This window comes from Adiantum capillus-veneris, chromosome 8 (genome assembly GCF_014529385.1).
Source record: "Adiantum capillus-veneris isolate H3 chromosome 8, ASM1452938v2, whole genome shotgun sequence".
NCBI classification, from domain to species: Eukaryota; Viridiplantae; Streptophyta; class Polypodiopsida; order Polypodiales; family Pteridaceae; genus Adiantum; species Adiantum capillus-veneris.
In genome coordinates this window covers 5,154,938-5,168,434 of record NC_140938.1, presented here as the reverse complement: position 1 = coordinate 5,168,434, position 13,497 = coordinate 5,154,938, and the positions used below count along the sequence as shown (strand labels likewise).

Genomic DNA, 13,497 nt, shown 5'->3' with positions numbered 1-13,497 from the left:
AACGGAAGAAGCTCCGTTGTTTGCCCCTTTTTGGAGATGGGATTTCGGAGAGATGAGACTTAGTAGAGCTCGGGCATGTCCTTGCTATGGAAGAGCGACAGAAAAGGGAGTTAGGAGGCAACATTGAAGGCACTGCAGAGAATAGCGGCAGACGAGAGGGAGGCAGGTAGGGTGATGGTTTTTTCTCACGAGGTACCGTGGAATCTTAGTAGTGGCATCTCATAAACAAATGATTTTTTTTTTAAGGTGTGCCAGGAGTTACCTAGTGGAAAAGGCCAAAAGCAAAATTAGAGCTCTTGGACTTTTGATACGTGGCATCTGCAGATCACGCCATTGTGGGCCAGTCGTAAATTCGAACTTTAAGATCGCCGACACGATCAAGTTTTAACACTTTCTCTGCGCGCGTCGCGCAACGTTTCTTAAGAAATCGCTGTGTCAGCACTGCTACCGATGCAAGAAGAAGAAGAAGAAGATGGAGAGATTGCTTCGCTGGGCGAGCGAAGACAAAGGGGACGGGATGAGCATGCCACAGTGGATACTCAGACGCTTTCTCAAGGTCTGCCTGAAGAAGTACATCGGGCCTTACATTCTGGGGGAATTGGACCTTGATCAGCTCGACTTCCATCTCTGCTCTGTTTCCCATCTTAACGAAGTCGTCCTGAACGTGGATGCCATCAACGCAAAGGTCTTGTCACTCATTTTTTTCTCATTTTGCTTTCTATACCTATCTTGTGCGTATCTGGAACCCGGTCCCGTGTCTGCTTGGAGCTTTGTTTTGGATCCCCCCCCCCCCCGGCCCGCTTTCCTTCCAAGGAAATAGTGATGATGCATGTTAAGGTTGCCTGCCTCCCTGGATTGGGGTTCGTGCTTCCCTGTACTGTGAATTTGATTGGCTGATTGGTTGTCTTTATGCAGGTCAGTGAATTTTACCTGTGTTGTGAATTTGATTGGATTGTTTGCCTTTATGCAGCTCAGCAAATACCCATTTGCATTGAAGGAAGGTTCGGTTGGGAGAGTCACTATAAAATTATTGCCCCACCTCTATATTGAACTTGATGGAGTGGAGCTACAATTTGTTCCACCAAAAAATACAGATGAATCTCAACCTTATGCACCATTCAAATCCTCATCTGAACCACCGCAGTTGGAAGCAGACACTTGTGGTGTGGCTTCTGTTGGTGTGGAAGGAAACCCATACTCACCTGTCAGAGAAGGAGTCAGGATGGTTGCAGATTTGTTTAAGCGTTTGTTTTTTGGTGTACATGTTGTTGTAAATCGGGTTTACGTTGCAATAGAGGAAATGCCCAAGTTGAGTACTTCAGAGGTTAGCAACTTGGCTTCTCACTGCATGTTGTTATGTCGCATTGGATCTGCAGAATACAGTGTAAGTCGGTCGGCAGATACTGGAGGAGACAGAAAAGGTGAAGAGTCCTCTAGTTTTACAAGCAACATAAGCTTTCAACAATTGTGCTTGGAGGTAGTAGATGTTTGCTGTGATGGTCGAGAAGAGTTGAGCTCAGGAGAAGGAAGTAGCAAAGGCTGTGGGCGACCTGTTTCTTTGATGGAAGATGAGGCAGGTTTGTCAGGACAAGTTAAAATCAGCCTACATCCAAAGTCAGGGTGTTCAGATATGCCAAAAATAGATTTTGATGTCAGCTTAGACCACATAAAATTGCATTTCACTGCCCAGCAAATTGAGCGGCTGTCGAAAATGATTTCTTCATACCATGGGACAGATGGGTGTGAGGTGGCAACTGCTCAAGGTGTTGACCAAACTAGTCAGATTGCACCAAGCAGTGGTGAGTTTTTTTTGGCCAGGAAAGCTGCTGGCATGCTGGACCGCAAAGAAGCAACACCTGATAAACCAGGAAGGCTTGGTTCTGATTGTAATTATTCCAGATACACTCTTTTTTCTGATGCAAATTACTTTGCTGATTGGGCGCACTGTAATGATCGAGAGAAGGGTTTCAAAGCACCGATGTCAGAGGAAGATCTTGCTGCCAGGTACTAATGTTTGCCTTTGGAGATAGCCGGCCCTTTTATCTAATCCCTGTGTTCTTCCATTTTCACCATCTACTCTCATTTCACATTTTAGGTTTCAATGTTTAGTTTGAAGCAACACCATTTAAGATGCTGTGTTGGACAAGTGTGCTTATTCACCCTTGATTCACAAAGACTTGCATCTAAGTGTCATATTCCTGCTTTCATAGTTGGGCATTGAGAAAGGCATTCATAATGCAGTAGTATCAATGAAGAGCATAACCTCAGGGTACACTGTGCCTATGCATCAAAATAAGGCGCTATCTACCTTCTCTCAGAGGCACACTGCTACTGCAACCTTGCGTTGGTAGTGTTTGCTTTCCCCTAGTCTCAGGGTGTGCACTACTGCAAGTGATAGACAAGCTTGCTGGTCCTCAAGGAAGACAGAATAAACAAATAAATATTACTCCAAGAGACAACTTCTTGAATAGGTCCAGCCTTCCAAGATAACCCTTCAAGATAAAATATTTTAGTAGGCAATAGGGAGAATCATCAAAATACTCTTGCATTTGTGGAGATTTTCCAAAATAAACTTGAGTCCAATTCAAGGGTAGATTGCTTAATTTATCAGACATTCGTTTTAAATCCCCCATGCAAAATTTTTCAGCAATGAGCTTTTAAAGATGCTCCAATTGCTGCCTAGTAATGGTGGATTTGTCAAAAACTGAAAAGTCTAACAAACGAAAACGTTTTCTTTAATTGGTTGAAAAGCCAAATTGAGCAGCAGCTTGTTTGCCTTTTGTTTCGCAGCACGGAAGAATTTTTTGATTGTGTAAGTGGGCTATGGACGTCAACATGTTCAGGTTTTACTGCTGTATCAGCAGCATCGAGCCTGCTGTTTGGATCTGTTCTACCACCACAAGGTATATCCTATTGCTAGTGCTTGTAGTTTTGGGAAGCATTGAATTGCTTGTTGATATCGAGTTCTTTTAACAGCATCTGCAAGGCAGGTTTCTCATGTCATAGATGTGAAGATAGCTGGATTTTCTGTAAGACTTGAAGAAGGTGAGAAAGTAACGGATATTTTGGAGTTGATCTTCAAACTGAATGTAGGATTTCTGGAATTTTAATAGTGTTGTTCATCCCTTGCTCAGATCTTTCCAGAGACCATTTCATTGAGATTGCCGTTGGAGACATTGACTTCTCTGGGCAGGTAGGATCTCATCAAGGTGCAGGGTGCTTGTTCTGTCATGCACCTTTCTTCTTCTGCATAATTGCAATGAGATTGATGGAATGGTCTGTTGTTGCAGGTGTCCCAAAGGCGATTGGATTGGCAGTTGCTTTTAAAGCACATTGAAGCATACCAAGTACAATATCAAAAGCAAGGTGCTGACCTTGTGCATGTGCTGGATGAGGACATCCTCTCAAAGACTGTTCGTGTGTCAGCTCAACCTTTACAGGCGTTGGTAGAGCAATCTGTGCCCAAGTTTCCTGTTTTCCTTTCTGAAGGGTCACAGACAAGAAGAGCTAGTGGGTTATTGAGGAAGTGCTTTTTACGGTTGTCAGATCAAGGGCATCTTGCGGGTTTGCAGGTGGATGCCAAGCCCAAGCTGCCGCCAATTTTGGACGGTGAAAGAAATCGTAGAAGGCAGGATCTCACAGAATATAGCTTTCATTTTCAACCCCTGGTTGTGTGGGTTGATACATCTACCTTATGCACCCTTCTGAATTGGGCTGAGAGTTTTGGTATCTCTGCCAGTGATGGCGAGAGGGCTTCATACCCTGATTCTGGCTTTTCTCCTCGAGTTACACAAAAAGTGCATTTGAACATGTATTTTTCACGCATACGTCTATGGGTCTGCTCCCCATATTCATCAGGGTCAGCAGCAATTCAGAAAGATCATATGCTATGCCTAGATTTGTCGTGTCCTGTTGAAAAGTTCAGGAGACCCATGGTCAAGTTGAGACTCCCGGATAGTGTGGGTGATCAGCTTTGTATTGGCTCTGCTATTCTGGCTTTTGAAGAAAGCTATCTTTACCTTGTTTCTCCATCAATTCAAAGTGAAGGTTCTGAAAAGGACTCTCCTTTAAAATTTCATGCAAACACGGTTCTCAGCATCTCATTATGCAGTCCTGAACTCGCCACAGTAGAGATATTTATCAAAACAAAAATTGGTGAAGGAATGTCTCTTGTAGAGCGTGCATGGAATGGGATTGCTGAACAACAGAAAGCCGGGATCGGCGGTGGGAAGACGAGTTCTGAGTTTGTTGCGGTAACGGCAACTGATGTGACGAGCGAAAACAACCGCAAATTACGTGGAGACATTTCACTTTTTTCATCAACTTGTATTTTTGTGGCTATTCCGAAAGCAAAAATTGAGCTTTTGGCCTCTCAACATACTATTGCAGTTGATATTCTGACGTCGCTACTTGCAGTGACCATGTCCAAGCAAAGTTTGAATGGTCAAAAGGACAATAATCAAGTATCTGTCTCTGTGGACGTAGGAGAAGCAGAAATACAGCTTCATCCACATTTCGACAGCTCCAGTTCTTTGAAGACAAAGACAAACACTTCTTGGGAAATGTACACAATAAAATTCTGCAAACTTCAAATGTTACATGTTGTGAAACTAGGCATGGTTAACAATGCAAGCTACTTTTGGGTGCGTCATGGGAATGGCTGTATTAAGGGCTTGCTGTCAAATGAAAGCAATGATGAACTACAGCTTGTGACCTTTAATGATGATACACTTGGTCGGGGTGATGGGGGAGGAGGAAATGTCTTGGCGACAAAGTCTTCTGGCATAGAAGTTTCAGTTATGTCATGGCATGGTGGAGGCCATCCAGAAGACATGTTGATTAGCGTTGTTTTGGGAGGTTGTACATTCATGGCACATGGCGGCCGCCTTGACTGGTTACCGGGGTTGATCACTTTTTTCAGCGAGCATGATGAGCCTTCCAACAATTATGCTATCTATGAGAATAATTGCCTTCCAACAACCAAAACAGGTATTGTGAGGCTTCCTAAAGAAGCAGGAGAAGATGCTTCCTTGTCTAACGACCATGTTCGGTTTTCACTGGATTTACATGATGCCGCTTTGTGCTATGAGCCTGGCAAAGAAGCTGTGTCTGCAGCAATCCTCAGAGCAAGGAATACTACAGAACAGTTTGATCCAGTTGCTTGTTTGTTAGCTGCTGCTGCTGTTCATGTGTCAAGTAATGCAACTTCAAACAGTGCCAGAAAGAGTTACGAGATTTGGCTCAGAGATGTAGCACTTCTATTGACTGACACCACTTTGAGGAGAAGCAATGTGCTGGATTTCACGGATTTCACGCTAGAATCTCTGAATCAGGCTGGGTATGTCAAAGTTGCTGGAGAAGCAGTGATGGAAGCTGTCATTCACATCAATGGTGTTGATGGCCTGGAATGGGAAGCTGAATGTGCAAATAATCAGCTACGACTTGATACTTGCCATGACACTACGGCAGCCTTCGGTCGGCTGATTGCCCAATTACAGCAGCTATTTTCCCCTGCGGTGGAGCTTTCTGTTTCAAAACAAAGTGATAAGCCTGATATAGGCAATTGCTGTATTGAAAAGATCCCTGGACATCAGTTGGATAATGGTGACTCTGCAAACGCGTTGTCAGGATCCAGTATTGCTAACAGCGAGAGTGCTGCTCTTTTGGAAGGGTTTTTGGAAGATGCCTGCTTATTAGCTAGAGGTTACTCTGTACATTCTTGTTGCAACTGTTTGGTTGCAATGCATGAGAAGTCTCTGCTGCACAGTAAATCCCCTCAGCCAGGTGATGATGTAGCACAAGCTAGTCAATACAGGTCCTTGGAGCAATGGTCTCAGGGTTGTGGGGAAGAGGAAAGTCTTCGAACACCTGTAGCAAAACTTGAGGAGGCTCCTTCTTTCATCGAAGGCTACTATGCCATCAAAACATCCTCTCCTCATTTATCGTCCCAAAATTATTGTAACTCAGTTGAGGGTGCATCAATTCAAACCTCTCAAACCCTGTCTGATGATTTCAACAAACGGAGTGGACTTGATGGTAGTGGAGGTTGGTATGACGGCCGAAGATTCAAGGTTGTAGAAAACCATGTTCAAGAATCTGATAATAGATCAGGGTCCCAAGAGCACAGAGATAACCTGCCACATTCCTCAAAAAGGAGGTTTGGTCTTTCGTTTCGATATCCAGAATCTGTTGGTAGAGTGGTCTTTCAGGATTTGAAGTTGCGGTGGAGGTTGTATAGGGGTTCTGATTGGCCAATTAGCAAAAGAAAAGACCTTGACGCTACTGGTGGAAGGCAAAACGAGATGTGTATGGAATTAATTTTGCATGGTGTGAACCTCCAATACGACATTTTTCCTAGAATGGGTATTTATGCATCAAGACTGGCTCTAAGCATCGAGGAGGCCGGCATATACGATTGCAGCAAGAATGCACCATGGAAAAAGGTGATTCAGTTTTCTCTGTGTTTTATGCATTATATGCCTGCTAAGTAATTTAACATGTGTCTCTTGCAATATTGAAGGTTCTGGGCTACCACTGGTCTAAATCTCGACCTCGAGAGTCATCTGCCAAAGCTTTGAAGTTAGAGCTTGAATCTGTGAGGCCTAATCCTTTGGTCCCAGTGGAGGAGTATCGGTAATATATGGAACTTACAAACAGCTGGCCCGCTGGGAGCTTCTTTGGCTTAGCTTGTGACTTTTTAATGTGTTCTGCTGCAGGTTGTCTGTGCAGTTATTACCAATTCTCTTACACCTCGACCAGCGGCATGTTGAATTCCTGGCAAACTTTTTCAGTGCACCTGCCCTCTCGTCTCAGGGTAATGATGAAGTGGCTTCTTCATATTCCAGCTTTGAATTGAAGGTTGCAGAGGGATCTGAAGATGCCTTACTTCCCTTCTTTCAGGTATTTCGTTGAAGGTCATAGCCACATTTGAGTACTGAATGTGCTTCAAGAATACTCACTATTTTTTTCCCCCCCCCCTAGATTTGTGAGTTGCAATCCTTTAGTATCAGGGTTGACTATGTTCCACGCCATGTAGACATTGGTGCTCTCAAATGTGGAAATTATGCGGAGCTTGCAAATCTGGTCCCATGGAAGGTAATCTTAAGGATGATTTAGAGCACTTGATGTTTTCTTTTTATAAGAGACTATTGATGCCAAGTAAGGATCGTCTGTATAGGGTATTGAGCTGGAGTTAAAGCATGTTAGAACTACAGCAGTACGTGGGTGGGAAACTCTTTCCAGCATAGTGGTGGCAGAATGGATGGAAGATATATCACAAAACCAGGTTTTTAAAAATCTTCTGGTGAATTACTGCAGCCTAGGGTCAAGCAGACTGTTCTGGAAACTGAAATTATTTGTGGAATTTTTAGATTCATAAACTGCTGAAAGGATTGGGACCTATCCGGCCTTTATTTGCTGTCGGATCTGGTGCAGCTAAACTGGTTCTTCTTCCAGCTGAACAGTACAAACGAGATCGTCGCCGTCTACTTCAAGGAATACGCAAAGGTTCGGCTTTGTACTGTTGAGATGCTTAAAATTTGTCCCACCGTTCATGTTTCCGGGCTTTTTAAGGACCTCCATCAAGGATTTATTTCTTCATATTGCTTTTTTTTGTTCTTCCCCAATATAGCCTCATGTCGCAAAATCTACAACTTTTTGGTTCGGAAACCTCGACCACAGGGTCACCAAGCCTCTTGGGCTACCACCCACAGTGTGTGTGTGTGTGTGTGTGTGTGTGAGAGAGAGAGAGAGAGAGAGAGAGAGAGAGAGAGAGAGAGAGAGAGAGAGAGAGAGAGCGCTATATATGCCACTGTACACCATACTATGAGATACATGGCCGCTTTCATTGCCTCTTTAGAGAAGGTTTTGGGCCTCTATCTAGAGTTATGAGATCCTAGATCAGAGATGTCTTGGCCTCTTATCTAGTTTTATCAAGTTTTGTTTTGTAGCAAACAAAGTGATTTAATTTGTTTGTTTGTTTGTTTTTGTTTTTGTTTTTTCTTTTCTTTTCTTGTGTCCCTTGCTTTTATAGTTTCATGAGTGCTTTAGTCCCTCTTATAATTTGTGAGTTGAGACTATTCTGAACTTATGAAGGTATATCTTATGTATTGGAGATTGAACGATATCGAGCAAGGTTATATTAACGTCTTCAAAAGGCCAAAGTGACCTGTGAGACCAAAAAGTTACAATGTGGTGGATCTGATACAAAGTCAAAATCAAAATAATTTAAAAAATAAAAAATAAAAAAATAAATAAAAATAAAAATAGAGAGAGAGAAATGAAGTATTATATTAACGTCTTCTAAAGGCCATATTGACCTATGAGACCAGAGAGTTACATCATGGTGAATCTATGGTGAATTCGATACAAGGCCATATTGGCCTATGAGACCAGAGAGTTACATCATGGTGAATCTATGGTGAATTCGATACAAGGTCTGGATAAAAAGAAAGAAGGAAACTAACTAAACAAAACACTACTAGAGCTTGGTATCAAGAGCCTGAGAGGTACACATATAAAAAGGCGGGTGTGTATCACAGAGAACATATACAAAATGGTGGATATGTGTATCAAAATCCGGAGATGGCTCACATCGGTCAATGCATGATCGTGGCGATGTCCTCCATGTTGAGACTCTGCACAGGGCATCTCCCATGTCTCACCAATATAGATTTGATCCTCTGCTGCAGCCTCCTCCCTCGATGGGAGCATCCCCTCATCCTGGGACTCCTAGATCTCCCCAGCTCTGCCTCTGCTAGTGGTGTACCCGTATCCCTCCCCTCTCCCTAGTCTCATCTGTGCTCAATCTTTGAATGGAAGAACATTGTGATACCTCTGCTAGTGATGTGCCCCGTATCCCTCCCCTCTCCCTAGTCTCATATGTGCTCAATCTCTGAATGGAAGAACATTGTGATACCTCTGCTAGTGATGTGCCCCGTATCCCTCCCCTCTCCCTAGTCTCATCGCTGCTCAATCTCTTGATGATATTGTGTTGATTTCTGACTCTCCAAAGGGGATGCAACATCATTTAGATGCTTTGAATACATTTGCTCATGAAAGTGGATTGTCTGTCAACCCAAGGTTACGGTGTTAAACACCACACCACAGTGGGTCAGGAGGTCAGCACCCACATTTACGTATGGCCGGGAGACTGTGGAGTACACAGATGCATATACCTATCTTGGGGTTGTTTTCGGTGGACCGGTGTTTTCATTGAGGAGAGCATGAGAGACTAGACTGACGAGAGCATATGTAGCCTTGGGACGACTGGAGAGGATGTGTTCGCAGGTTCAGTTTTAGGAACTGTGAACAAAGCTATGGCTTTTTGACACTCTAGTGACCTCAACTATGCTCTACGGAGTTCATGTATGGGGACCCTCAGTAGACCATCATGGGAGATCTGGCAACACAGATGTATGGAGATGTATGGAGAGGCCTCTAGTCTCTATGATCGCTCGGATGATTCGGGCTAAGGCCTCATGGGAGATCTGGCAACACAGATGGATGGAGATGTATGGAGAGGCCTCTATGGTCCTCAGTAGACCATCATGGGAGATCTGGCAACACAGATGTATGGAGATGTATGGAGAGGCCTCTAGTCTCTATGATCGCTCGGATGATTCGGGCTAAGGCCTCATGGGAGATCTGGCAACACAGATGGATGGAGATGTATGGAGAGGCCTCTAGTCTCTATGATCGCTCGGATGATTCGGGCTAAGGCCTCAGTGCCGCATGAGATTACACGAGCCGAGCTAGCACCCCCCCCCCCCCCCCCCCCCCCCCCCCCCCCCAAGTATCCTTTATCAACAGTTTATGGGATCTCCCTAGGGATAGATATGCTCGGCTTGCCCTCGAGTTATCTCGACAACTAGCGCTACAAGGAGATACAACATGTTGGTATGGATAGATGACAACATGGTTTCAGTCACATGGTTTCAGCATGGATAGATTGCCTCCGTTTCAATACTCCCTAGATGCACCCTTCCTGTCTCTCACACGGACAGAGATCACCAAACTCATACGCCAAGATCTGATTCAGCTGGATACCAAGAGCACATGGATACAGCCGACACAGGAGTTGGGAACGAAGATGGCCTTTTACAGAGAGCATCTTCTCCAACTCACGGAGGACGGTTTTGTGACTAGGCTTGCATACATGGATATGCACTTATCTCATGGGATATGATGCGCTATTGGGCAGATACACACATCCTCACATCAGCTCCAAATCGAGATTGGCCGATTTTGAGGGGTGCCAACAGGGGGCAAGATATGTCACCTATGTCACTTAAAACCAGAGACAGAGCTGCTCACTACGTCATTGCCCGGCGTACTATGAGATACACGGCCGCTTCCACTCTGTTTAGAGAGGGCTTCAGACCATTTTCTAGAGTCATGAGATACGAGGATCAGAGATGTCTCGGGTTGTTCCTGCTAGAGATTACGCAAACTCAGGGAGAGCTTGCTGAGGACATCAGGGGAGAGAGTCTCAGAAACGAATCATTGATTTCTTTACACAGGCCAGGGGAGAGGCAGAGGAGCAGTCACCACAGCAGATCTCAGAGCCCACCCACACTAGAGGTACGTTGATTGACCGAGCCATGAGCTAGGTAGATCCAGACGCCCACGACCTCGAGGGGTCTCCCACCATCGACGAAGGTTGCAGCAGAAGATACAGATCACTCTAGCTGGACATGCAAGACGCCCAACCAACGTACTGACCATGGAGGATGTGGATGAGATTCGAAAGCGACTGATGAGAGATTTCATTTGAACCTCAAACCACCCCCCCCCGCCCCCCAAATCTCAATTCTAAATCAGCTTCAGATTCATTTCCTTAATGTTTCTAGTGTTAGTTCTTTGTACTTTCGTACTCAGACATGATATCAGATTCACCAATTGTAACTTTTTGGTCTCATAGGTCATTTTGGCCTTTCGAAGACGTTTATATAACATTTCATTTCATTTCTCTGTGTGTGTGTGTGTGTGTGTGTGTGTGATAGTGTCTGATCTATCAATCAATGAAGGTGGTTATATGATGGCCTTTTCATGAGATGGACTGATAGGATCATGTCACAAAGTGCTGACATGTCAAGCCACTAAAGACCTGGTGGGTTAGGGCTCTCCGAGCCTAACCCTAGCCATCTTGCAAATCCCGGTGGAGGGGCCTAAAACCTAGAAGCAACAAAAGAGAACAGAAGTTCTCACCAACTTATAGTTCCTCGACGAGAGGCCCAAATTTTAAAAGAGTTCTTGACAACTTATGGGACCTGTTTGATGGGGCCCAAAATAATAAAATAAAGCAGGAAACAGACATAAAATTCCCTTGCATAAATAATGCTGATGTGGCAGATGTATGGAAGCTTCGTAATTTGCACTGACAGGTTGATGACATGGCAGCTCTACGGACGTCCGCGTTTTGGAGTACAGGCTGCTAACGTGGCAGCTGTATGGATTTGCGCTGGCTGCTTTTGGACCAGATGCTTTTGGACTCCATGCTTTTCATGTAAACTGCTTTTAGAGGGGCAAGGGCCTTTAAATATGTGGCAAGGGTTCATTCTCTGGCAGGCTTCCTTGTGAAGATGCAGAAACTTGTTGTACTGAGTTGAAGCAATAGAAAGAAATACCGAAAGGGGCGCCAGGCTTTGGGGCTAGTGCTCTCTTGGGGTGAAACTCCTCCACTCTCCGTCTCCAGTGTCGTTCATCTCTTTTAGTTTAGTTGTTATTGAAGTGCTTAAAAGTCTGCTCTTTTCCGTTGGCACGTGGAGCCCTCGCATATAGATCAAAAGTCACGAAGTATCACAAGACTCTGCAGTGCAAAAACAGTGTGCAACAGGGACTTGTTTCTTGACAACATGATATCCATTGTTCAAACTTCAGGACATCAGATTGTTGAAGACCATGAAACGTGTTTCAGTGAGTGGTTGAGTTTTCGGGCCGCAAAATCCATACATGCACGTTTTGTCCCACGTTTCATTGTGCTCTAGTCTTTGACTGAAACGTTTCGTGGTGAAACACCATGTTTCAAGGGCGAAACGTTTTGGCGTTGAAACGTTTTGCGATGATGCTGGTTCAACTTCATCATCATCATCATCAAGAGACTACAAGGCTTTAAGTTGATCTTTAAGTCTAGAAAAAATTGTTGAATTTGACCTTAGAACGACCATCTTTCAATGGTTTGGGACCCGACATCATGGATGTAGGAAAATGTGGAAAGCAACCCAAATACATAGGATATGGTTCTACTATGGGATTGAAAGTAGGTATAGGTGGTCGTGAGGGTTGTTGTCACTGGTCAGTCCCTTGCCAGTCCCAATATAGGCTCACCCCCGAGCATGGGAGCCTGCAACAACGGGCTAGCCTCTACCACAAGTGCTGGTGTTCCATACCACCAAGCCCACACCAAATGGGTGTGCGGGTAGAGCTACCAAGGGCCTAGGCCCTAGGGTCCAAGTGCGGTGATCACACAAGATAGCTCACAAATGAGTCGAAGTTCCTATTTATAGGATTCCTTAACCACCCTAACCATAGGGCCGTGTTCCCAGAACACTTTTGAAGTACAATCCAATGGAAACCCTCTCACCGGATGTACAAACGGAGGGACATGCCCCTGAGGCACCCTCATGCATAAACGGATACGGAGGGGGAGAAAAAATAGACACATTGAGCATCCATGAATACAATAGATGTACCAAGTATCCATGTAACGATCACTAGTATCAACCTCCACATACAAGAGTCCATGCATGGGACGAAAAAGACCACGAAAAACATACCATAGACTCCACCATCGGCTTGCATGTGCCCCCCCTTCTCATCTCTCTTGCTAGTAGCGTCCCATACCGCCCTATGCAAAGAGTGTAGAGAGCATGTCACGCTAGGCCATCATAACCTCATGAGCTCTAATGGGTTTTCACGTTTCCATGTCGTCTGCACGAGCAGGAAGAGGCTCTAATACCAATGTTAGTCCCTTGCCCGATCCATCCTGCACACATGACATGACACAAGCCATACTCATGCATAAACTGTTAGGTGCAGCGGAATGAATGTTTGCACTTTGCTCAAGATGAGTGCTCCGAACTGTGCTCAAGGTTCCTTTTGTTCTTATGGAAGGGAGAGCCTTCCGTCTTTAATGAGAAAGTGCTATGATCACGAACAAAGTGAATAGACACTGTGCGTGCAAGTGTATGAGACTGAGAGATAGAGAGAGAAGAGATACGACACCCGAGAGGTTGTAAAACCCTCCTCCGAAGGCCCCACTCTCGTCGGCGAGAGTGGTCTAACTTTGATTGCACAAAGGTGTACAATGCGAATGCAATGGACTGATGCAACTTGGACTATGCCAATGACGACGACGGTGATGACTTTAGGGCTGAAATTGGTCTTCTTCTATTCGTTGTTCAAAAAGGGGAAACTGTTGAGGTTCTGGATGGTCTTGGGAATGATTCGTATGGCTGAAATTCTCTGTTTTTGTCGAAGGTTCTGTGCTGAATAAAA

General features: G+C 44.6%; 1 protein-coding gene across 1 annotated transcript in view; it reads left to right on the top strand.

Moving 5' to 3' along the window:
* The first annotated feature begins 387 nt into the window (after positions 1–387).
* Positions 388–13,497, top strand: part of LOC147451613 (autophagy-related protein 2-like) — a 37,145-nt gene continuing 24,035 nt past the window's right edge. The window contains exons 1-11 of the mRNA XM_086517510.1: positions 388–685; positions 971–2,004; positions 2,791–2,903; positions 2,977–3,045; positions 3,135–3,193; positions 3,291–6,443; positions 6,521–6,633; positions 6,717–6,900; positions 6,982–7,095; positions 7,178–7,285; positions 7,371–7,506. Of these exons, the coding sequence (XP_086373636.1) occupies positions 473–685; positions 971–2,004; positions 2,791–2,903; positions 2,977–3,045; positions 3,135–3,193; positions 3,291–6,443; positions 6,521–6,633; positions 6,717–6,900; positions 6,982–7,095; positions 7,178–7,285; positions 7,371–7,506 (5,296 nt within the window). The 5' untranslated portion in view covers positions 388–472. The remainder of the gene's footprint in view (positions 686–970; positions 2,005–2,790; positions 2,904–2,976; positions 3,046–3,134; positions 3,194–3,290; positions 6,444–6,520; positions 6,634–6,716; positions 6,901–6,981; positions 7,096–7,177; positions 7,286–7,370; positions 7,507–13,497) is intronic.